Raw genomic sequence first — 25,502 nt, 5'->3', positions numbered from 1 at the left:
CTTTTCCCAGGATGTCCATAAATAATACTGGAAGCAGGCCACACCCCTAGGAAAACCCCTTTTCAATGGATTGGCTGCTCAAAACATATTCATCTGATCCCATCATGGGAATAACCACATTACAACTGCTTAAACCACACAGAATTGTGGTCCAGCCAAGTTGACACACAGCTCCAACTATCACACCTGTTCATTTTCTTCTTTTGTTATGGATCTGTTCAACTTTTCCACATCAGTCTGTATTCATTTAGGTAAGTGGTGTGTTTCTAGAAATCTGTCCATTTCTTCCAAATTTTCAAATTTGTTGGAGTACAGTTCTTCATAGTATCATGATATTATCCTTCTTATTTCAGTTGGTTCTATTGTGATGTCACCCATTTCGTTTCTTATTTGTGTTATCTGTATTCTCTTCCTCTTTCCCTTTGTTAAATTTGCCAGTGGTTTGTTAATTTTACTGATCTTTTAAAAAAATCCAACTTCTGGTCTTGTTGATTTTTTTCTTTTGCCTTCTGTTTTCTCTTTCATTGATTTCTGCTCAAATCTTGATATTACTTCCTTTTTTCTGGTGACTGTAGGCTTTTCTTGTTCTTTTTTCTAATTGTTGGAGATGTTCGTTTAAAGTGTTGATTTTGGCTCTTTCTTCTTTTTTGTATGTGTGCATTTATTGCTATAAATTGGCCTTTGATCACTGCTTTTGCTGTGTCCCAAAGATTTTGGTATGTTGAGTTTTCATTCTCATTTGATTCAAGGAATTTTTGAATTTCAATTTTGATTTCTTCTCTTACCCAGTCTTTCTTTAGGAGGATGTTGTTTACTTTCCATGTGTTTACTCTTTTTCCATTGGCCTTCCTATTGTTGATTTCTAATTTGATAGCATTATGATCTGAAAAGATGCCTTGCAGTATTTCAATGTTTTTAAATTTATGAAGGCTTGCTTTATGGCCTAACATATGGTCTATCATGGAAAATGTTCCATGCGCACTGAAAAAGAACGTATATTGTGCTGTTGTTGGGTGAAGTGCTCTATGAGGTCAAGTTTGTGGATTGTATTGTTTAGCTCTTCTGCATCATTGTTGAGTTTCTTTCCGGGTATTCTGTCTTTCATTGAAAGTGGTGTATTAAAGTCTCCCACTGTGGCTGTGGAGTCATCTATTTGACTTTTCAGCTCTTTTAATGTCTAATTTATGTATTTTGGGGCTCTTTCATTGGGTCCATAGATATTTATTATGGTTATATCTTCATGTTCATTTGATCCTTTAGCCATTATATAATGTCCTTCCTGTCGTGTGGTGGTTTTTGTCTTAAAGTCAATTTGATCAGAAATTAATATTGCCACTCCTGTGAGAGCACATTTTTATAACTATCCTGAAATTAATGATTTATAACCATCCTTATTAATGAGTAATAAGAATCATAGGGAAATAATAAGTTTATAGAAAATATAAGAGATGAGCTTACCTGTTCCAGAGTCCAGCCTCAAAAGAATTGCAGAAGCTTGTTATTTTCTTCTTTCCCTGCACGTCCTTTCTTCTGTGTTTACCAGTTGTCAGATATGTCACTTTTTTTTTAATAAGAAATTTGTTCAGAAGGGTTGTGGTTGTCAGAACTTTCAGGGGCTACCTCCTCCACATAAACCATTCACTGAAATTTCTAATCGCAGTTTCCTAGTTAGAGCTCTAAATTGCTGTGTCCCTAGAGAATTCTGTTACTAGGACCTTGATGTTTGGAGGGGAACACAAGAGTTGGCTGTGTTGCAAACTGCAGTTGATAATGCCTTATTCCAAAGCTGATACTTTCTTGGGATTAGAGTAAGCTAAGAATTAGTTTTAACATTTCAGACAATAGAGATACTCTTATCTTCTGTCTTTTATCAGTCTCATTTTCCTCTCTTCTTTTGTATATCTCAAGTTTGCAGCAGATAATGGGATATTTACTAGACAAAAGCATGTGTAGATTTTGGAGCACACTGAAAATGCATGAGCAGACAGTCCTTTTAGTCCTTTCAGCACTACATCTCTTCTCTGATGTTATGCATTATCACCTGCAACTTTTCTGGTACCGCTTAATTCAGCTAATTGAACATTTTAGGATTTCCCTCTTTATGATTCCTTCTTTGAAAAAACCTGAAGAGTGCATCCTCCAATTAAATTTGAAAACATTTGTGGTGAATATTTTATAATACCATTAGCTTTCTCTTCCAGCCTGAAGGAATTCCTTCAGAGGAATACAGAGAAATAGCTTACTCATTCCCAAGGCTTTTGCATCACAGATAGGGAATTTTAGTTTAGGACTATGAGGAAACGTTTAAGGAGAAGTCTGTGGGAAGATGTTGGCCTATGGCCAAAAAAAAGTAGGCAAGTAGAAAAGGCATAGGTTTGAGTCCCTGCTGCTAAATTCTGCTTAGCATCGTTTAAGAATTTACAGGAATGGAGAAAAGGAGAATGTATTAGATGAATCCCATGGTGGTAGAGATGGCAGTGTGATTGGTTGACATGTACATTTATTGCTAAAGGATTTGGTATATGCTCTTGTTCATAAAACACAGTTGATAAGTAGTCCCTTTGCTCCCTGAGATCTGCGACACTGAAGGAACCCTAGATTAAGAGCAGGCGGAAAAAAAACAGGTGAAAAGGAATAAGAGACATTTAGTGTAACTAAACCCACCAGCCACTCCTTGGAAGGAGGATTGGGCAATCTACTTCCATAGAGATTCTGCCTCAGAAACCCAAGGAGGAGTCACTATGAGTCGAATCTACTCAACGATAGTGAGTTTGGTTTTTTTTTTTTTTAGTGGGTCACTGAAGTCTATGGATAAAGGATTCAGTAAGTAAGGGTCTTGGGAGGGTGCTGAAACCATTTTTATTGGATTTAAAATGTCAAGGGCCTGCCTGTGCCCAGAAAACGGGAAATCCATATTCATTTTTGTGTCAGTATTGTCTAGCATAGGGGTTGGCAAACTATGCTTGTAATTAAATTTTTATTGGAACACAGCCATGACCATTTATTTATATTGTCCATGGCTGCTTTCATGCTATAGTGGCAGAGTTGAATAGTTGCAGCAGAGACTAGATGGGCCTGCAAGCTTAAAATGTTTACTGTCTGGTTCTTTAAGAAGAAAAAGTTTGCCAATCCTGGTCTAGCATCATATCTAAAATGCAGTGGATTCTTAAAAATTACTGAGGAGCCCTGTTGGTACTATGGTTAAGCACTCAGCTGCTAACCTAAAGGTTGATAGTTAGAACCAGTCTCCGTGGGAGAAAAGACCTGGCCATATATTCCTGTAAAGATTACAGCCTAGGAAACCGTATGGTATAGCTCTATTCTGTTGTATAGGATCTCTGTAAGTAGGAGTCAACTTGATGGGACACCAATGTATTAGACATTTGTGACACCAAAACAATAATAAGTACTTAAGGAAGAAAGGGAAGGATGTTCTTGTACATTCCATGTTCTGGTTATTAATGGATGTTTGCAGCTATTTCTTCTCATTTTGAGTTGTGCTACATCAGCAAATGGTGGTCCTGAAAGCTTTACTCCATCCACATCATTAAGGTTGGCTCTACTCTGAGGAGTCAGCTCTTCCCCAGTCGTATCTTGAGTGCCTTCTGATCTGAGGAGCTCACTTCTGGCACATATTATCGGACAGTGTTTCAGGACTATTCATCAAGTTTTCCAGTAATATATCAGACAGTGTTTCACTGCTATTCATAAGGTTTTTCACTGGCCAATTCTTTGAAAAGTGGATGCCCTCCTCTTCTGAGTCTGTTTTAGTCTGGAAGCTCCGCTGAAACCTGTCCACTGTGGGTGATCCTACTGGTATTTGAAATTACGGTGGTATAGCCTCCAGCCTCACAGCAACATGCAAGCCACCACAAATTGACCAGACAAGTGGTGGATATTCCCGTAAGGAAGGGTTGAAATCTGTAGTATACAGTCAGAGCGGAACTTATGACCTGATCTTTGAGGAACATTGACATTTAAGGGATAGTAAAAGACAAGCCATGAACAACATTAGGTAGTGGTTGGACATTAAAGGAAAAAAGTGTTACAAGGAAGAAGTGCTCAACAATGTCAAGCCAAAAGAGAAGAGCCTGAAAAGTATCTTGTTGGTTTTGGCAGTGAGGTTACTGATGACATCAGCTAGAGGAGTTAGTGAGGTGAAGGCCAAAGCCATATTGGGATGAATTGAGAAGTGAAAGTATTGAAGGTAGATTGTAGATTGTTCTTTTCAGTAATTTGACTGTGAGGGGAAGGAAAGGGGAAGCAATAGGAAAGGACGGTCAGTAGAATTAAGTTTTTTGTTTTTTTAAATGGAGCAGTGATGAGGAAGAGGTTGAGAAATGGACTAATCAAACAGGGTCCCTGAAGGGTTGAGATTAAGAGTGGATCTGATAGAGACTGGTGAGACCTCCGAGACTGGGCCCTAGTCACCCTTCAGGTCTAGAATTGAACTCACTCCTGTGGCTTAACTTCAGTAAAGCCTACAAGGTGGACAATTACAATAGGTAGGTACACTCCTTAGAACAGTCAACTGTGGGAGAACAGAAGCATAACAAATGGGGGGGTGGGGCATCAGTCAGTATCTGCTCCTTATTGCAGGTGAACAGTGAGTCCATTTGCACAGGGAGAAAGCTTAGAAGGCAGGACTGAATAGGAAGGAAGGGCACAGGGAAAAATTAACCACAGGGAGGAAGTGGGAAAAGAGCTGTTACATTGTGGAGACTGCAGTTAGTGTCATGAAGCAAAATATGTATAAACTGTTGAAAATACGATAATAAAAAGAATAGCTATAGAAAGATTAGGCTCAGAGACTGGTGGAGACCGATGTGGGAGGACAAGGACCGAATGAACCTGTCTTATTCCTCACTGTACTTCCATCACTTAGCATAATACTTGGCATATATCATTTATTTGAATGAATGATTAATTTAGAAAATGCTTGGATTAAAGAGAGACGGGAAAGTGAAAGGAGCTTGCTTGATGGGAATAAAGGAAGGCGAGGGAGTCTTGGGGAAAAAAGTGAGGGTTTATAATAGTGGTTAAGGGATATGAGAGAGGGAGAACTGGCCAAATAAAAAGATTTCAGGGACAGATTGAAGACTTGCTGACTTATATAAAAGCATGGCCTCTACCTATGAGTAATAAACCCTATTGGGGAGGTAACATACACAAAAAAGCTTAGTTTTTTTAGTGAAAATAAACAGTAAGTGATACAAAAGTTCAGAGATGGGTAAGTCACTTGAAACTGATATAATTGAGGATTGCCACTTGAAATAGGAAGGACCTGGATGGAAGAGTTAGTGTTTGGAAAGGGATTAAAGAAGGAAGGACCTGCAAGGTAGAGGAAGAACATGAACCAGAAGCTTGATTTTTTTTTTTTTTTTTTTGCCCTTACTTCCAGCTGGCTGCTGTTACTGCTACTATATCGAATTGGAACTCTTCAAGGGATCAGCTTATAAGTTTTGATATTTTCATTGCTTCTTCACCACAGGATTTATGACCAGAGGAAAATAGATGAGAATGAGAACAATGGAGTGCTCAAGAAATTCTGTCCTCATCACCTGGTAAGATTTATGAAGGGCCAGTGGCTCCAAGCTTCCCTGACTTGCCCCCAAGGTTTTCCCTGAACTTGTTGGTATGGTAGGAAGAGCTTGGACTTTTGAGTCAGACATCTGGATTTGAATCCTAGCTCTACCACTTCTCAGCTCTGTGATTTTGGGCAGTCACTTCACCTCTCTAGGCCTCAGTTTCCTTACTGACAAAATAGAGGTAATGGTAACTACCTAATACCATGATGGTGAGGCCTTAAAAGATAAGGTGTATATATTTGGGGGGGAAAAAAAAAAAAGATAAGGTATATATAATAAAATATATAGGACACAGAAGACAAACAACAGAAATCCCTAGGACTCTTACCCCTGTGGTGGTCTCGTTTCATTGGTTGTGTTCCTACCTGTCTCTCTCAATGCCTGGAGAAAATACAGGGGACTTTGAAGAAAAACCTGTTTCCTGAAGGTGGTATAACAAATGGGGGGGTGGGGCATCAGTCAGTATCTGCTCCTTATTGCAGGTGAACAGTGAGTCCAAAGCAAACATCACCTGTCTTGTGTACAGCCACGACGGCACAGGTACGTGAGCAGGGCCCAGCTCCTAGGCTGGCATGCCCCCTCTGTCTAGGGAGCTGCTGAGCCAGTGAGGCATGTGCCCTCCAGAGCTCACCCCTGTGCTATAGCTCCAAGTGGAGCAGCTGGGGATTAGTTGCTGATGGTGAGCACATAGTGGGAGGATACAGCAGATGACCCTTGGAGGTGCCCGGCACCACTTGCAGAATGCTGCCGGCAATGTTTGGCAGGGCCTATCCTGAAGCCCAGACTACTTGGCTGAGTAGGTTCTTATGCCTTTGACTCAATTCTGAGTTAATAGGTATGTTCTTCCTGAGCATTCTGCTACCCCTAGGTTGGCAGTGAGTTCCTAGCCTGTCAGACAACCTGACTTGCTTGCCTTTCTGAGTAAAATGGGTGCTATACCTGGGTATTAGGAGGGGGCATTATTGGCAAGAAGCGCCACCCCAACCCCCACCACCTGATCCCAGCTTTTTTCAGCCTTTGCCTTCACTGCTATGTGCTTGTTCTTGGCAGAGCTCCTGGCCAGTTACAATGATGAAGACATTTACCTCTTCAACTCCTCTCACAGCGATGGGGCCCAGTATGTTAAGAGATATAAAGGCCATAGAAATAATGCCACAGGTGAGGCTATCTTCCTTGGTGTCTAAGGCCCAAATCTGTTTGCTTGGAGAACCACAGTATTTTATTTAGTTTGTGCAAATATGAACTACTGAAGTGAGTAGGCTGCCTGTTATTGGGTAGTGAGAGGTAATTCCCAGTTGGCCTGGAGCTTTCATGAGTCTTCTGTGTCTAAAGGAAAGAGGACATGGGAGCATCTTTCACCACTGAGTAATGTTGCTTCTGATTAACTTGGGCATATGAAATCTAGACTGGCTTTTTTTTTTTTTAATGATTATGACTCTAGGTAACTTCAGGATAGTCACAAAGCCTTGTTGGCAAGCCAGGGAAAGCCCTCTTTAGGCAGTTGTCCTGAAATACCTTAAATGTGGAGAGTGCAAGACAGAGGAGGAATGATGGTGGTCCCTAGCCCAAGTTACAGTGAAGATGGACCTTTTTTGTTCTGTGTCCCTGGTTCCCAAATTTTGCTGCACATTGGAATCACCTGACAATCTTTCAAAAATGGCTGATGCTTGGCTCCTGTCACATACATTCTAATTTAATTGGTATGGGGTGCTACTTGAACTTCAGGATTTTTAAAGCTCCTCCCGTGATTCTAATGTGTAGAAAAATTAGGGAATCACTGCTCTTTGTTTTTACCACTCTTAAAAGATACCTGTCATAATTTTGACTAGGAGAGAATAGTTGGATTGTTTTCCTTTTCCTCTTGAGCTGGTGAGGAGAGATGGAGAAGCTTCTACTTGGATCTCAGTCTACTGGCAGACAAAAGAAAGGATGCCAGTTTAATAACAAATATGGGACTGTCTGTGGTAGATAGTAGTTAGGGCTTCTGGCTTCTCTCACTCCAGAGAGTAGAACCTGGCTGTTCAGAGTCCTGGTAGCAAGCACAGTTCAGATGCTGCTGGTTATAGGCAATTGTGGCATTACCTCCCCTAGTCTCAGGTGAGTTAATGACCCAAGAAGCATTGTCAAAGAACCAATGAAGTACACAGATCAAGCATAATCCTAGAGTATAGGATGGTGCTGCCTAGGACTAGGCAGAGCTGGAACAATTCAGGTTGGGATGGGGAAGCCATTAGTGGGGCCTTTGGCTGCTCGATAGGATACAGACTAATCATATGAGGCTGTTGCTAAGGGACTGCCAACTCCTCAGCCCAGTGGAGCATTTTGGGAGAGTATAAATAGTCTCTGTGTCTCATGTGATTCTTCTTCTAACTATCTATTATACATGCACAATCCCTTGATTTGTTTTGTGAAAGTGAAATGAATTCTTTGGTTCTCAGCTGATTTAGAATTTGTGAATAACTTAATTCCCTGTGAGGTAAATAACAGAGAGGCCTGATGCCAACCCTCATGTGGTTTGTTCCTCTCATTTATCATTTCAGTAAAAGGTGTCAATTTCTATGGCCCCAAGAGTGAGTTTGTGGTGAGCGGTAGTGACTGCGGGCACATCTTCCTCTGGGAGAAATCATCCTGCCAGATCATTCAGTTCATGGAGGGGGACAAGGGAGGCGTGGTGAGTATGGTGTGCTGGGCTGGCTGACTTCCTTTTCTCTCCAGTCATTAAGGTAGGTTTTACCAGGGCCCATGAAGTCTCATTGTGACAACATGATATCATGCTTTCTTAGAGGTCCAGAGCTGAATGAAAAGGCTGTATAACTTAGGAGTACTGAGGTTTTGGTGGAATGTTTTCTCCCTTTTCCTGTCTTCTGCCCCTGTAAGACAGTTGATGAAGAAGAGAAAAGGGATCTTTGGGAAGAACCTGGCCTAAGTGAGATAACTATCTCTAGGTATGGACCTTTTTCAAAAGAAAAGCACTAGAGGTCAGAGCACACCATTCCACACAATAACAAAGAGGTCTCCATGTCACATCCCTTAAAGAATAGCTTAACTGGTTCCTGGATCTGGGGATAAAAGCTATAAAGAACATTTTTTAGACAGCTGGGAAAATCAGAACATGATTTGTGTATTAGATAATGTGGTATATTCAGTATTGAATTTATTTGGTGTGATTATTTTATTAGTAAAGTGTTGTACTAAGTTAAATATGCTTACATAATATGTGTGTGTTTGGCAGAATGTCTGTTTAAAGAAGGAGTGGCTGAGCTGCCTGCTATACAACCCATGATTGTATCACAGTCTGCCTGTCCTTTGAATTTTACACACAGCCTCTATGGAAGTGGGACAAAGAGCAAGAGTGGGAATCCTAAGTAATATAATGAAGAATGGTCAGCTCTTCAGATGTATCTAGCTAACCATACCATTTTAATTTTCTTTTTTGAGACCTAGTGTTAGGAAGGAGTTCACTAGCTTTCTATGACAAGTTTTTTGGACCTCAGAAGATAAGAAAGAGACAGCTTGGGAGACTTAGATGTTATTTGTTACCAAGGTAGTACTGGCTCCTTAAGGCCTCTAAGAAACTGCTACGACAGCTTGGTCTCTCTTCCTTTCCATTCCTTCTAAGCTGTGGTTAGCTGCAAAGAGCCCAAGCTTCTCTTGATGGTTATCCAAAGAATGGTTTTAGAATTTAGAATGATTCGTTACAATATGGATCCCATTCATTCTTATGTGTTTCTTTCCCTAGTGTGAGACTATTTCAAATTTTCTCTGGTTTTCTTTAAGTTTTTTGGAGATCCAGGGCTTCTATGGCCTGTATGCAAGTGGAGAGGATTCTAGAAGTTCAAGGTGTGTCTCACTCTTCGCTGCTTCATTTCCTACTCTGTCAGTAAGAGCCTGTAGAATAGGTTCCTCTGTATTATCTGCAGTGAACAAACCAAACCTAAAACAAAGGGTCCTAATGAGAATTCTGCGAAGAAGGAAGTAAAAAAAGGGGGTCCTTTCTGGATTTATAAACTATTGTCATATGCTGTGCCTGAGGGCCCTCCCTTAGGCCAATACTTGGCCGTTCTCCAGAAGTATACTGAAGCCAGACTCCTTTCAACTCAGCTAGTACTTGGATTTGATAATTAATCCAGGTGCTGAAGTGGGGAGGGCATTGGCTTGGGATAGGTGAGCCCAGGCTTGCATTTTAGGATCATAAGAGTGAGGGACTAAAACAGAGGCATAGAGAGCGCACACTGAAGTGAATTTCCTGACTCGTTCTTGCCTCTGTATAAGCTGAATGATATATGTGGTATTGGTTCTCTGTTCTTTTGTCCTAACCCCCCAGCACTGGAGTCACCAAATAACAGTCTCAATACAGACTCACAGTGGTTCTAGGTTATAAAATAGAATGTTAGAACTAGAAAGGATATTAGAGATTATTGTCCACCTTGCCCAGGTCTCCTAATTGTTTTTGGCTTGGTCTCTAGTACTCTCTGTTTTTATTCATCTTCACAGGGACGAGGGTGAGGGAAATATATGCCTTAACTGAAAAACCAAACTCACTGCCATCAAGTTGTTTCTGACTCATAGCGACCCCTCCTTGGGTTTCCGAGGCGTTACCTCTACAGAAGTAGATTGCCCTATCTTCCTTCTGAGGAGTGCTTGGTGGGTTTGAACTGCCAGCCTTCTGGTTAGCAGGCATATTCCTTAGGCACTATACCACCAGAGCTCCTTATATATGCCTTAGTCTCCCAAAAGCACCATGCTACTTTATCCCATTCCCTATATTCCTGTAGCTCAGGATTCTAAGGCTGAAACTCTTCATTGACGAGGTAAGTCCTGGTATTCGAGACAGGTCCGATCTGTTCTCTGTCCATTCTCTTTGCCAGCTCTGTATGTAATTCTGTTGTTCTTGCAGTTGGCTTTGTTTGTAGTCTTAAGGAATTGTTCTCTTATGATTTTTTATTTTGCTGACTTTTTCAAGCACAGCTAGCTCAGAGTAGAGATATAGGAAGGGCTTATCAGGAGATGGATGAATAAGTTCAGGTTTATTTGTGTTACTTGTCACATATCCTTTGATAATATTCCCAAGTAATAGAATGTCTTTCTAGTGTCTCATGCTCTGGGGTCTGACACTGGAACATCCTCCTCCCTTCCTAAATGAGCCCAGATTGAAACTTTGTAATGAGCTACTCTCTAGAGAAGGAGAAAAAGGAATGGGATTTATGCTTTACTCTTAAGCTCAGATTTACTTTCAGGGTGGTGGTTTTTTTTTTTTTTTTTTTTTTAGCATTTAAAAAAAAATTATTTGTAAAATGGAAGCCAAAGGAGGTTGAAGTGTGGGTCAGGCTTTATTTTCCATGCCTGCCTACCTCTGGCTTTTCCTAAGCTGCTCTTTATGTGTGCAGCTTGGGGGGTGGGAGTTTAGCCCAGAGAGAGAACTGTAAGGCTTTTTACCAAAGGCTGTTTTCCTCTTGCCAGTCTTGGACTACAGGGCAGTTTCAAGATGGGTGGGTGAGGTGAGGAGTAGCTGGCACCACACCTTTTTCCTTCTGATTTCCTTTCCTATCTGTTCCTCATCTGACTAAAAGCCTGAAAATGCTTTAGCAACTTGATCTAGGACCAGCTCTTCCTGTGGGGAAGGCCCTGCCCCTACCTTATCCTGCCCTGTGTTACAGTAGCTGGTATTTCCCAGTTAGACAGCAAGGGGCATGAGTACCTTTGGACTGAAGAAAACTGCCTAAGCCATAAGGCCTACCTGCCATATATAATTAATGTATTTGGCTCAGTGAATGTACCCAAAGGGTGGCTGAGATTGAGGGTGCGAGGGCTCCCAGGAAGCTGCTTTGCCATTCCATGCTGCCCTACAGCTGAGCATATTGTGCTCTCAGGGTAGATAGCATGATGCTGTCCCCTGAGATGTGTGCAGAGGATCCTGAAGCAGACGTGAGCCTCCACTCCCTCCCTTATCCCAGTTTAGCCTCCTCTTCTCAGCCTATGCCTTCCTCTCATTCTAATACAGTGCTAAGTAAGTGTAATTGTACTCTGACTCTTCTCTGGGGGCTCAGTGGCAGCAGCTACTTTCTTCATTTTTTAAAATTTATTTGCCACTTGGTGAAAGTCACTGAACTGTTTCTCTCCAGCTTTGGGCAAGTTGGAGCTTTGGAATCTGACCGAATGAGGTCATCTAGACCTCATTGCCTTCTTGTGAAGCCAGCAGTAAGCTTGGCCAGTCACCCACCCACTCCTAAGGCTATGTCTGGGGTTAAAGCCACCCCTGACCTAAATGAGGAAATGATAGACGGACCTGGCTTTATACCTAATCTATGTCCCTGTTTCTTCCACTCCCAGGAAATCCCTTAGCCTAGACTAATTATGTGTGGGCTTGCTTTTCCAGCAGATGTACTAGCCCTGATTGAGGACAGTTGGTTGACTCATGGTGAATGGTTTTTAAACTCTTGTTTCACACAGCCCTGAACCTCTGCTTTATTTCCTTCCCTTTGACCAGGTAAACTGTCTTGAGCCCCACCCTCACCTGCCTGTGCTGGCAACCAGTGGCTTAGACCATGATGTCAAGATCTGGGCACCCACAGCTGAAGCTTCCACTGAGCTTACAGGGTTAAAGGATGTAAGTGGTTGACTGCAGAGATTCTTTTCTTTCTGCTTATCCGCATCCTGTTATGATTCTTTATTGTCATAGGAAAGAATAACTTTCTGCCCAATTCATTGAATGCAGTACTCTTAACACCCTCCCCAACATTCCTGTCACTGCCTCCCTAGGAACAATCCTGGTACAGGGGACAGCTTTGAAACACTTCTAGGTAGTGGTAGAATGAGGATAGCAGACATCTTAAGAAAGAATTATTCTTCTGTTTCAAAGCCTTCCATCTTCTCAGTGTCAGAACCTGAAGCATCTTTTCCTAATCTAGCTCCATTTCAGCATAACAGCTCCCAAGAACACCAGCTTTCCCAATCAGGGCCAAGGTTCCTATTCATACCCCCTTACCCTTTTTTTCAGGTTATTAAGAAGAACAAGCGGGAGCGGGATGAAGATAGCTTGCACCACACTGACCTGTTTGATAGCCATATGCTCTGGTTCCTCATGCATCACCTAAGACAGAGACGCCATCACCGGGTAAGCTGGGGTAGGAAGTAAGCTCCCGGGGCAGTGACCTTCTCTAGAGGGTGAAAAAAAGTTCTAGTGTATACTTCTGCACTACTTAGGGAGAGGAATTGGTCTTGGTTGGGTTTCCTCTCCATTGTTCCCCATCCCCATCAGAGTCTTGATGTAGCCTTGGCAGAGCCACCAGCAGAAAGAAGTGTCAGCGACTGCCACAGATAGTACTATCTTCATAAAGGCAAAGGCATGAGGGTGGTGAAGGAATTGAGACAAAATAACAAATCTTAGGCTTACCCTTCCATTTTCCTCTCATACCAGAAGAGTTGTAGGGCAGAGGTCAGTAAATCTGTTCCTGTTTTTGTAAATGAAGTTTTATTAGGATGTGGCCACACTCATTCATTTCTGAATTGTCTATGGCTACTTTCACATCTGCAAAGCCAGTTGGGGTAGAATTTAAATGATAGTGTTAAATAGTTGCAACAGAGACTATGTGATCCATGAGTCTGGAATATTTACCATCTTAGCCCTGACCCCTGGCCTAGGACATCTGAATTCTAGATTAGACCTAATAGGCTTGTCCCTGTCCCATGGAAGTTACTAACAAGCCTTTCCCATCCCACAGCGCTGGCGAGAACCTGGGGTTGGGGCCACAGATGCAGACTCCGATGAGTCTCCCAGCTCCTCAGACACATCGGACGAGGAGGAGGGCCCCGACCGAGTGCAGTGCATGCCGTCCTGAGGCCTCACACCAGAAGGGATGGGCTGGGGCTGCCAACCCGATCCTGCCTGGGCAGCTCTTTTTTGTCCCAGGCCTTTACATTCAGCAGAAATGCACTTTGGACTTTTTGCTTTAGATAAAAGACATCCCAGGAAAAGGACAAACCAGAAGGGAATGAACCATTAACAGAGAGTACCTAGGAGTGGGAGTTGACCGCTGAATTGGGTTCCATGGAAAGGTGCATAGGACTCAGCAAAAATGATGACGTCCTCCTGAAGCTTTTTTGGGAGAGGAGTCTGTTTTGTTAACTGGTTTGGGGTAGGGATTGGAGTTTCTTTTCCTTTAATCTCCCTTGTTTCTTGGGAAGGAGGCAGAGGGACAAATGACTGATCAGTACCAAGGGGCCGGAGTGAGGGGTAGGAGTGCCACTCTCTCTCTTTGCTTTAGGTTTTGACCCTTTATTCCTTTATTATTTTTTTAAAGTCTAAGACAGTTTCATTGTTTTTCCCCTGAGCAACCCCATCCCAGCGTCCTGTTTTTCTGGGAAGTCCTTAGAGCCCCTAACCATCCCACACTCTTCACTTTTCCTTTCCACCTCATTCATTGTCTGTACTTATCACAGTGTTTTGCACTTGATTATGTATCCTTCACTCTCTTCTCTTCATCCCATCATCCCCCAAACCAGTCTGGTGATGGAGGTTGGGGGAAGGTGGGAAGAGGGGTAGAGGTAGAGGAAGAATAGGAAAGATGTTACATCTTTTGTTAACTTAAAAACAAAAGTCTGTGTGGTGGCAGCAATCTCCCTGTCCCTATCACTGTTAGAGGCCTAATTTTTTTTATCTATAAATATATTAAAAAGCAAGTCAAACTTGGATATATCAAGTTAAAGTTATTGTCAAAGTTTAAATACTTATATATTCTCTATGAATGCAATAAAGGGACTTAAAGAGAGAGTTGAGCAAGAGTAATAATGTGGAGGTAACATTTGGGGTCAGCCTGCCCTCTAGTATGGCCACTGAAGATTGGGCTTACTCTTTAGGTTTCAGGAGGCTGGAAAATGGAAGAATCTTCATTTCTGCCCTTCCTTCCTTCTCCTGCCTTGGTTTTAGAGATTGGGGAAAAAAGGAGAGTCCTCTCAACTCTTCACATCAGATCTCCTACCTCTCCTTAAGTCTTGTGGGGGTTCCCAAGAAGCCTCTTCTTCCCAGAAGTTGGTCCATCTTTGAAACTTGGCTGAACTATGACTTCAGGAAGGGTGCCACCACTGCAGACCATCTCTTAGTATGTGTGTTAGAAGAGACCCACACACTTATCTCTAGCTGCTTGATTCTTTAAGCCATCCAGCCCCCTTTCTACTGGAGGAATAAAGGGAAGGACTACCTAGGTTTGGCTTTACACCTTGTCCACCTCTTGATATCTTGAGATTTGAAGGGCAAGTAATCCAGGAGTAAGGTGGGTGGCTGGGGCTTTAACACCTTTGTCTTATATTATTGATCAATAAGTGTGAATATCCTAGTGGAAATTTTGCCCTTAAATGCTTTTGCTGCTGTTTCTTTGCCCCTAACCGTCATTAGATCCAATCAGGAATTTTGTATGCTGGGGCAGTTGGATAACTAGATCAGGCCAGGGAAGAGGAGAAGAGAGTGAGATGGTGGCATTCCTAGACTCTCCTTCCCCCTGTCCCAGTTCCTAGCAGCTCTCAGGCCAGATGTTAGCTGCTGCACTTCCTCCCTGAGGTAGGGGAACGTGTGGTGACTGAATGGTCTGTGTTCCTATTGCTGCTGGGGTAGTTGGTGAGCTGAAAACCATGCACTCTGGAATTTGTTGTATTTTCTCTCAGTAAAGCTTCCCCCCCTCCCCTTTCTCCCTCCTGACTACTGCTCTGTGTGGTATGTGGGCCATTCATTCATGGTGGGCATTTTTTTCTAATCTTTCCAGTGTAGGTGCCTGGCTCTGCATTCTTTCCCTACCCTTGCTACAATTTTTAGAAGTCCTGTCTGAGATCCGTATTTCCAGTGCTTGGGCTCCCATTGAAAACTATTGTAACATGTGAAATAGGTTCCAGTTAGCTGAAGGATACTTAGAGGATAGCAGTAGGGTACTGTTGGATTGTTTCCCAGCCCCAGTCTCAGGCTGCAGTGAAAGATGTGGGAATAAATATTGTCCCCCTCCCTTCCTGGCCATCCAAAGACTCCAAAATCCTAGTCATTCACAGAAATTCCCAAATTAATCAGGTACGGCACAATCAATCACCTTTATTCCAGGGTTAGAATACACCGCAGACAGGAGCACAGGATAGGAGCAATCTCACAGCAGTACAAGGGGTGGAAGGGCAGGTTAGTCTTTTTTTAAGATTATTTTGCCTCACAGAGAAACTACTAGACTCTGCTGAAAATGACCCTGTCTCTTCTCCTATCTCATCCTCTCCTCTTCACACACACTTTATTCTTCGTGTGCTCACGTTCTTCACTCTCGAAATTATTTCCTCTCTTTAAGGGAGAAGCCAGACAGGGCTGGGGAAACTTGGGAAGGTCCTTTAAGGCAAACCTGTGGAGTACTCGAGGTGTGTGTGTTAAGGCAGGTGTCCACAGCAGTGGCCAGAGGGGATAGGCAGGCTGGGCTGGGCTAGGAGTGGAGGACGCTCTCTAGCCAGTCTGGCTTCTTCCCTCTTGCAACAGCTAGCCCTAAAGTTTTGCTCACATATCCTAAAAGCTCCTAACTTAAACTTCCTCTAAATAATCTGAGATTGAATGTGAATTTAGTTTATTGTTGGTTTTGTTTTTTTAAAAAAGCTTTCTTTTTTGTTTTGACTATAGCAATTTGACTTTGCCACTCCCTTCACTGTGGCATTCCCCTCCCACCCCCACTCTGCCCTACACAATAAGTTAATGCTAGACACCACAAAGAAGGGCAGACATGGCAGTGCAGGTTTAATATACATATATGTAGAATATATATGTATACACAGTTAGCACGGTCGGGTTAGGGAGGGGCATCTTGGGACAGGCAGGAGCTGGAGTTACTCACTATAGTGATTTGGCTAAGGGGCATCCACAAACCCAAGGGGCCAGGGTATTGGGGAGAGGGGTCACTACATCCCCTCCTGGATCGAACTGAATTGAGGATCAGTGCAAAGGAAAACTAGTTAACTTCTTCCATTCTCTCTGGCCCGAGGGTGTTCTACAGGGAAATAGGAAAGGTTGCTTGCAATAACCACATTTGGACCCTGGCGGTGAGGGGCTGGATTAGGGCTGAAAGCTAAGAATCTTACTCCCCAAACCTCACTAGGTTCAGGGTCAGTATGTGCAACAGTTTGAGTAGGAATAAAGGAGTAGTGAAAAAGGAGATCCTTCTCTCTGTCCTCATCCCCATCTCCGGCTCAGTGGCGCATGCTCCCAGCATCGTCTTTCCAGAGCAGAGGTGGTTGGGGTGGGGGAGGGGAGTGTAGCATGCTAGGTGCCTTGAGGGGTTTGATCAGGGCCAGGAAAGGATCCAGTGGTCCTCTTTTGTTAGATTCCTGGCTTATAGTCATCCTCCGCCCATGAGATGGGAGCAAAAAGGGACCTGCTGGTGCCCAGGCCCTCCAACCTGAGGAAAATCTGGAAACTTCAATCTTCTAGTTCCCCGTGGGAGTGTGAACATTGATCTCTGGCTTTTCCTTGCCCCTTCCAGGTGGGGTTGAGTGGCCTCTTCACTTTCCCTCTGCACTGGTTTTCCATACATCCACTCATTCTCCCATGCCTCACCCCCACCTCAGCTCTTTGCAGTAAGAAAATGCAGGTCCTTTCTGCTCCCACACTTCAGAGATGGTGGAGAGTGGAGGAAAGGGAAGTAGGAGGAATGTGCCAATTTCTATTTGCATAGAAATAGCCCCTACCTCCCCTTAGAGTTGGGAGACTAAGCCCTCTTCCCCCAGCCCCTGACCCCCAGCCCCTGACCCCCAGCCCGACAGGGAGGAGGAACTAGATGAGCTAGACATGTAGACAGACAGCCAGAGCGTGCGCACACGCACACACACGCGCACAGTAAGGGGGTTAAGACCAGGTTAGTAAGTGGGTAGATGGGGGGTGCCCTTGCTCCCTCCCTTGGAGAATGGGGGAAGGGAGTGGTCTGATGAAGGTCCAACCTTCCTCCTCTTCTTCCCCCTTGCTCAAGCCTTCTTCGGTGGGGGGGCCAATTTGATGATCTCTTCCTCAGAGGGCTGCCGGATAATGTCTGCAGGCAAAAAGGGATGTGTGTCCAGGGAGAGAAGTTGTGGGAAGTGCCAGGTAAGTGCAGTAATCATCAGCCACCATTCTCTAAAAGTACAAGTACCCTATGGATAATTGATGAGAAGGCACTGGGCCTCTTACCTTTGTACTTCTTGGCACTGGGGATACGGGTTAGCTTGGTGTCCAGCTCATCCTCCTCAGAGATCTTCAGCACGCGAGTCCTATAGTCAACCACCATAGTGAGTAGGTCAGGACGGCGGGAGATCTCAAAGATGTGCTCAATATAGGAGAGGTTGTCTGGAAGGCAGGAGACCTAAGGATCAGAACTAAGCTGCAGAGGTCAGCTTCCCTAATTCTACCAGACCAGGACTCTGGAACCAAGGCTGAGTTGCTCACATTCATTATTGGGAAGGGGCAACATTATAAGAAGAAGGGCTACTGAGCAGGAAATGAAAGCTGAGGCACCCCGATCACAGTACAAGAAGTTCCCAAGAAAGGCAAATAGTTGATCGGTGAAGCTTGTAGATAGTGGATATAAACTGAAGGATATTGGTTAGATACCAGGACTCACGCTGGGTGGAGGGGAGAACAGACAAAGTAACCTGCCTTCCCAGTACCTCACTTACCGTGTCTCTTTCATCTCCTGAGTAAGTACCAGTTTCTACCCTGGTGGGACTGGAGAAGTGGAATCCCTGGACAACCCAGAAGAGATTCTGGGCCTAGCTAAGACATAGATATTCTGAATGAGAGAAGGTATATGCACTACCAGAAAGTTCTTTAGGGCTTGGCCAGTGTTGGGAGAGTCCAGAGGCCCGTGGACATTCTTTCCCAGCTCTTCATCTCTGACTATTTCATTAGTCTAGTTGTGATGTGTGATGTGTCCTTCAGATTCCTTTCCTCTTGTTTATACAGGCAGATTAGTATTTCTCAAGGGACCTAAATCACTCAACACCTATCAAATTCGTATAAACTACCCTATCACTCAGATCCCTCAACAGCACAGCCTTATCTTTCTAGCCACTTCTATATGTATCTTATGTTCAGCCAAGCCAAGCAGAACCCTTTGCTTTTCTCAGACATACCAGGCACTCCCTTACCCCTGTGATCGTGTTCCTCTGCCTAGCATCCCCTCTGGATCTTGCCTTTGAATACCTACTTGCCTTTCAGGGTATTATTAAACATCAGTTCTTCCCTAAAGCCCCGAGCTAGGTGGGACTGCTCCGATTCATTGACCTCCCTCTCCTGTCCAAGGCAGTGGTCTCTTAACAGTGGGTAAGAAAATGTCAGAACTTGTGTTTCCAGTTTTAATTTTAAATCTCATAATGTCTCTATTTTTATGTTCTGTTTTATATGTGATAATAGTATGGTAATACCTGGATAACATTTTTTACTGCCAAGGGGCAGAATGAAAATGTTTAACATCAGTGCCCTAGAGCCCTTATATTCTCTTAAAGCATCTCTTTTAGTCTACCTTGTCAAGAGAAAAGCTTTGGGTTTATCTCTATTTGCTGAATGAACTGAGCCCAAAAGGCTGATGGCAGAACCCTTGTGCTCCCCTCCCCCACCTTTGTCCAGCTTATTGTGGCTCTCCAGGAAGCGAAACCAGGCACTGCCAGTAGTTATCTCCTCACTCTTCTCACTGGGGATGTCCTCTTTGCAGGCTGACTTGAGCTGCTCCAAATCTTCAAGGGTGATGTTGTTGGTCAGGTCCTGGAGGAGGGTCCCGTACTCGGCCATGACTAGGTTGGAAGGCAACAAAGGGAGAAGGGACAAAGCTTGAGGCTTGGGGTCTGGTTCACTCACTGGCATACCCATTCCCCTTTTATCCTACCAGGTATGTGCCTAAGAGTGGGGAAGACCAGGATTGGAGGAGGAAAAGGAAGACCCAGGGGAGGAGGCAGGGTGTAGATAGGAAAAAACTTAGAAGCTGGAACCAGGCTTGAGCCTACAGTGACAGTCACACCTTCCCCCATCATCTCCCCCCCCCCAACAGTAACCCTGGCAACAGCTCCCCTGACTGAGGAGGAGGTTACCATAGCAACCTGCTCCAATTCCGAATTCAACTTTCTCACCCGCTGCCTTCAAGTCCCCCCCTCTGGAATTGCCCCACCCACCTGCAACCCCTCCCCTTGTCCAAAAAAACAAAAACAATCAGAGAGAGACTTGTGGCTGTGAGAAGCTGAAAAGGGACTGGAGGGGGTTGGTTCGTGCTCGTGTGTCCTAGCTTCTCCATGTGTCCTAGCTTCTCCAGAAGTAAAGGGGTCCCTCGAGTCAATTCCCCATCACTTCACTAATGGTTCATTTTGAATGGATGCCTAGTTGCTTGGTCTAATAGCCCCCTGGCCTCTCTCTGCTCAGCCCTGTATAGTATTGAGAGCTTGTGGGGGGGTGGTCAGGGGAAGCAGTGGACCACCCCCACCTTTATAGAGCCCATTTTCCCCCTTGATGACTACCAGGCCCCCACTCAGCCCTCTCTCTCTTAGCCTTTGTGCTGTGCCTACAGCCCCCGCGCCCAAGAATACCAAGCGGCTGGCTCTGGCGCCTTGCCCAGTTCCCAGGCTGGCTGGGTGGCAGGAGGAGGGGGGCTTGGATGCAGCTTTGGGAGAGTCTGGCATGAAGGGGGCTTCTACCCTTCCTGCATCAACACCCTGCTGACTTCCCCCAGGGGGTTGGGCAAGGCCAGATCTCATAGAGGTTCTTAACCCATCTCTCTTTTCATTAAGATCCTTAGAAGAGAAGATAGAGAACACATTTCAAGACCCTCCTTCCGCTCATTAAAATAGGTACTTGGGCTAAGGCAGGAAGAAGGAAGGACAAACCTTAGGATGAACTTTCTAGATTGATAATATGAAGTTCTAGTGGTGAGCTCAAAAAATGGCATTATTTCCCACAGTGCAAGCATACTTGTTTTATAGTCAGAATAAATAAAGCATGTCATTATCGCTGGCTAGACCAAGGGATGGAAAGGAACTAGATGGCCATGTATTTAACTCAGGCTGCCCACAGAGCACCCCAATGTTGAGATAGGCATTTGGCAGACAAAAGGGTGCTAGTTAATACACCCGTTCTGGCCAATATGCATGGAAACTGAGGCAGACAAGCATGTCACTACACTGAGGCCCCAAACACAGAAGTCCCCATTCCCAACACCCTACTGGACCAGAACAAACAAGCTGTCTTTGGTGGCAGGCACCGTGACACAAACACACAATGAGCCAGAGAGCAGGGCCAGTCAGCATGACCCTGCAGCAAGAAACAGGCACTCATAGACACGCTCACTTGTACACCCAGGTGCAACCAGACAGAAGGGCCCAGCAGTGGCCCTGCCAGCCAGGGCCAGGAACAATGCTCTGTGACTGTCAGCACCAGTAACCATTTCTGCCTTGAAATCTAGGTCATAGCAGCAGGCTCTGGAGCACAGGCCACACCACCACCACCTAATCTGAGGACAGAAATCAGTGTAGATGAGGGGGATTATGGGGAAAGGGTCTAGAAATGGGTATAAGAATGGGGGGCTGAGGGGAGGTATTGGTGAAGAGAACCAGAAGGGCAAGGGCAGTATGGGAAGTTGACAGGGTGCGCCGAGAAGCCCCTGCCCCAGTGGAGGGGGCCCTGGGGCCAAGCCATCAGCTGGAAAAGGGGGCAGAATTTAGGGTTATCCTGACCTGCTTTCACATGGAAAAGTAGCATTTGTAAATATGAACGATCCTATGGGAGCAGTGTGTGTGCGTGTGTGTATCTCTTGGGAGGAGTTAAGATTTAGGGCTCTGAATTTAAAACAGACTTACTGAGGTGGTGAGTGGGAAGGAATGAGTGTGTGTGAGACACCCACCCACAAAGGTTGGTGGGGGTACTAGATAGGAGCTTTCTTGGGGAGTGAAACAGATACAAGGAGGGCCCTAGCAGAAGTGGGGGTGAGAATGTTAAAAGTGGCAGGGGAGAAATGTGAGTGTGCCAGCATTCTCTGGGTAGATGCTGATGACTGGGGATGGGTGTAGGTATGTGGAGGAGGCAATACCCATTTGGGTATTTGTGTGTGTGTATGGATGTGCTGCTAACAAACAGATGTGTACATGCCAGCATTGGATATGGGCTGTGGGTGCACTGGCTGTGTGCGTACGTGGTACGTGTGTTTGTGTCTGAGCCAGCACAGCAAGAGCTTGTGGAAAAAAAGTATACAACCACAGGCTTCCATCCAGGGAAAAGGCAGGTTGAGAGGAGCTTACAGAATGTAGGGGAGAACTGGGGTTGAGAAAAGGAAAAAGACTGAGGATACAAATGAGGAATGGGGGGGGGAGGGGAGCACACAGTCCATGATGAGAAGGCTTCAGCCTCAGCTCAGCTGTTCCTATGGCAACCTCAGTTCTGGGTGCTCCCTCACCCCCAGTGGACCAGAACAGTCGTCAGGACAATAACACCACTGGATGGGAGGAGTGTGGGGAGTGGTGAGTAAGAGGGAGCAGAAAGGACAGGAGATAGAGGCCCTCCAAGGGAGCAGTGACAGGCTAGCCTAGTTCCCTCCCTCTCTAGAGAGACCCCGTTTGCCCAGCCCTGGGTGTGGCAATAGAGACAAAGGGCAGCGGATTTGGGGGTGCAGGAAGGTGAAATCTTACATAGCTCTCAAACCCCACTGATTGACCAGTGCCCTTGCGGTGGTCTGGCCACAGCAGGACTTTGCAGAAGCTTGGCTCCCTCACCTCCCATGTCACCTTCCTCACTGAGATTCAGAATTCCTAAGGGCCTGTGGAGAAGTCGTCTGCCCTACTGGTTCTAAAAAAACTCTGATCTCTAGAGCAGTGCAGAGAACTGCCCAGGGAACACCAGGCAGCCTGGGCGGAGGCCATTCTTGGGACAGGATACCATGGCAGGAACCGGAGCCAAGGCTGCCAGGAAGTCAGTTCCCTTCCCTCCCAGCTCATTCTCTGCTCTGCTCACTGCTTCCTCACACCTTCCTTCCTTCCTTCGTCTCCTTCCAAGCTGGTCCCAGGCAGAACCCTAACAAAGGCAGGACCAACTGAGGATGGTGAAAAGAGGGACAAGGGCAAGGATCATTCTATACTGACTTTTTAGGGAGAGAGCTGGGAGGATGACATAGGGGTGTAGGGCAGGTGCTCCATAGGCATGGGGAGAAAGAGGCAAGCCCTGGGGGCACTTTGAGAAGCCTGGCATAATGGGACAACCACCTGTGGAGGAGATAGCAGCACCAATGAATTGCTCTGCACTTTGACATTAATTCATGGCAGATTGTTTAAAAACTGAGGTGTGTCCTATCAATATGGTTTACTTAGTGAGGAATGAAAGGAGCTCTGGTGACACAGTGCCTAAGATATTTGACTGCTAATCAGAAGGCTGGCGGTTCAAACCCACCAGCCACTGTGGAAGAAAGGCAATCTACTTCCATAAAGATTACCACCTCGGAAACCCAGCAGGGGTCTCACTATGAGTCAATTGACTTGCTGGCAGTGGGTTTGAGTTTGGTTTGGTAGTGAGGGATGAAGTGCCTAAATGTATTCCCTAAAGCTCTACTCTGGAGACCAGGTCTGTCCTGCCCAGAGGATCCCACTCCCTTCACAAGGTGGGAAGTAGAGATATTCTTATAGGTTAGTCATTGTGATTTTTCTTTTTGTTCACCAGGTGAACAAGCCCCAGAGGCATGTTAGGGGCTGTATATGGCCAGGAGGCAGGTTCCCAAGAGGAAGAGCAGTAGAGCCACTTTCTGGCTGTAATCTTTTCTCGCTTTTCTCCAGGTCTTTCTTCCCTAGAGCACCTGGGTGGGTTCTAATCCCAAACTTTCAGGTAGCAGGCAAGCATTTAACCAGTTGCACAAACCCCTGAATCCTTAGGTCCTCCTCTATCTTGATGCTGCCCATTTTACCCCTCTAAAGGCCTAGGCCCAAAGAAGTGTCCCTATTCCCCTGGATGCTCTCTGTAAGTCCTCCTCTCCCTAGCTTTTGTTTCCAAATCCCCAGTAAATTTAAGAAGAGAGAAGGAAGCCCAAGGATTAGGAAATACAGCCCCTCCCTTCCCTACATCTGCTGCAGCTGTCTAAGGCTGAGGGGAGGGGCAATCCGACACAGCTGCAAGGACCTGGAGGTCTCTGAAATGGTGAGGAGGGGCTTGTAGGCACTCCAGTCTGCCATCTTTTGCTGTCTGGAAATTGGGGATGGGGGTAGGGATTGCAATAAAGGGGGTAGGCAGAGGAGTAGGAAGTGAGAGAGCAGGGTTCCAGCCATCATCTTCCGAATGATCATCTGGCCCCCATGTTGTAGTAGTCCCCAAGTCTAGCAGAGACTTCATCCCTAATTTTTCCTTTAATGTTATACTCAACTGACTTCCTCCCTTAGCTTCTCTCCAGCTTTGGGAGAGTCTTTATCTTTGTAAGGAACAAACAAACAAAGGAAAAAGGTGCAGACGCTCCAGATCAGCCTGGAAGTGAGGGTTGTGAACATTCACTCCAGGAAGCACAATGGGTCATCACTGGGCATACAGGCAGGGTCTAAGCCTTCAGCTCTTAGTCTAAGAGAAGAAGAGTCAGACCCAGGGCACTAGGGAGACCTGGCATTGGATGGAGCAAGGTGGGCTTCCTGATAGTTTTGAGGGGGATGGGGCTATGACTCTCGCTAGCCCATCTGGTTTCTCCCTGCCCCTATTTCTGCCTCTCTTTCTCCCATCTCTCTGGCTCTACCCCATCCATTTCCTCTCCGCCTAGTCTCTAAGTCTCTTTTCCTCCTTTCCCTTTCACCTTTTCCTACCCACCCATCCCAACATGGGGAGCCTTGAAGACTTAGGATTCAGTGTACCCATCTGAATATTCGGAGCTACTATTAGGAGTGGGTGAGCATCCTAGCTGCAAGGAGATAGAATTAGTTTGGTAGGGAGGCTCCTGGGAATCCAGCATACAGGTTGGTGGGAGATGTCTGATATTGTACATGAGGATCTGTGCGAGGCAGGATGCTGTATGACTGTGAGTCTCTCCATGCCTGACAGTACATGCACACATGATGGGCACAAGTGTCACGGAAGTGAGGAAGGAGGCAACCAGGGAAGCTGAGAGCCTAGGGTGTCCCTGGCAATTTCCCTAACAGAGTAACCACAAAGGGAAAAGCAGTTAAAGAGATTACGGCTCTGACAGCCTGGGGGCCAGACACGTGTAGAGAAACAAGATACCCTTAACAGGCATGTTTGCCCTGATTCCCTAAGGTCTCAATGCCATCCTGCTTTTACCCTCCCTAATTTCTGAGCCTGTCTAGGCCATTCTCCAGCAGCATCTCATTCTTTTGACCATCGCTGTCTCGCACTTCCTCCTTCCCTCTGGTTCCCTGGCTGTGTCTTGGTCCTTCTCTGGCTCTCTGTTCCTCTGTTGATGTCTCTGTCTTCCTCTCACACACATTCCCCTCATTCTCTCTCACTAACTTGGGCTCCATCCCTGGCTGACTCATACTCATTCTTTCCTCTTCTCCCTCTTTCTTCCACCCCCTCCTCCTTCCTGATGCCCAGAAACTAGCCAGTCTCAGCACCTTAAGCTCCAAATGGACTCAGCAGGAGATGCTGCCAGAAGCCCCTACCCTCCCTGCTCTCCCAGTTGAGAGCACCAGCTCACTTACCCTCAAGATCCTCCCTGTCCTTCTGGAAGAATGAGACCAGGATTTTCTCCCATCTTTCCCCACTGTTTTAAAGAGGAGGAATCTGAAGCCCAGGACTGGGTAAAGGAAGTCAGGGTGGACTTGGGGCAGTGGCCCTTCTATCCACTCAGCTGTCCTATCAGACTCGTGTTCTTGGAGCCCCACAGTCCATCACACATGGGAAGCAGTGGGGGTGTGGTGGGGGGTTTGGATGCGTAGTGCAGGGACGTTTGTGATTTGATGTGTGTGAGACACTGTGTGTAA

General features: G+C 45.4%; 2 protein-coding genes across 2 annotated transcripts in view; one reads left to right on the top strand and one right to left on the bottom strand.

Annotated features, from left to right (window-relative positions):
* The window catches only part of DCAF8 (DDB1 and CUL4 associated factor 8), a 46,828-nt gene extending 33,402 nt beyond the window's left edge, over positions 1-13,426 (top strand). Inside the window, exons 6-12 of the mRNA XM_007947705.2 lie at positions 5,492-5,564; positions 6,071-6,128; positions 6,639-6,746; positions 8,129-8,259; positions 12,076-12,195; positions 12,586-12,702; positions 13,310-13,426. Coding sequence (XP_007945896.1) covers positions 5,492-5,564; positions 6,071-6,128; positions 6,639-6,746; positions 8,129-8,259; positions 12,076-12,195; positions 12,586-12,702; positions 13,310-13,426 — 724 coding nt within the window. The remainder of the gene's footprint in view (positions 1-5,491; positions 5,565-6,070; positions 6,129-6,638; positions 6,747-8,128; positions 8,260-12,075; positions 12,196-12,585; positions 12,703-13,309) is intronic.
* A 4,129-nt stretch (positions 13,427-17,555) lies between these two features.
* Positions 17,556-19,353, bottom strand: PEA15 (proliferation and apoptosis adaptor protein 15). The gene is made up of 3 exons (XM_007947704.2): positions 19,182-19,353; positions 17,758-17,913; positions 17,556-17,620 (listed from the first exon to the last, which is right to left on the bottom strand). The coding sequence occupies exons 1-3, from the start codon at positions 19,351-19,353 to the stop codon at positions 17,556-17,558; spliced, it is 393 nt and encodes a 130-aa protein (XP_007945895.1).
* Positions 19,354-25,502: the final 6,149 nt, after the last annotated feature.

The sequence above is a fragment of the Orycteropus afer genome, unplaced genomic scaffold (assembly GCF_000298275.1).
Source record: "Orycteropus afer afer isolate SDZICR_OR568_19922 unplaced genomic scaffold, OryAfe1.0 scaffold00193, whole genome shotgun sequence".
In the NCBI taxonomy this organism is placed as follows: domain Eukaryota; kingdom Metazoa; phylum Chordata; class Mammalia; order Tubulidentata; family Orycteropodidae; genus Orycteropus; species Orycteropus afer.
This window is presented reverse-complemented; position numbering and strand designations above follow the sequence as displayed.

Excerpts from the sequence above, each read along its gene's own strand:
- PEA15 (XM_007947704.2), bottom strand. The coding sequence starts at position 19,353 with ATGGCCGAGTACGGGACCCTCCTCCAGGACCTGACCAACAACATCACC. Across the intron at positions 17,914-19,181 it reads CCACAATAAGCTGGACAAAG|ACAACCTCTCCTATATTGAG; the intron begins GTGGGGGAGGGG and ends CCTGCCTTCCAG. Across the intron at positions 17,621-17,757 it reads CAGTGCCAAGAAGTACAAAG|ACATTATCCGGCAGCCCTCT; the intron begins GTAAGAGGCCCA and ends TTTTGCCTGCAG.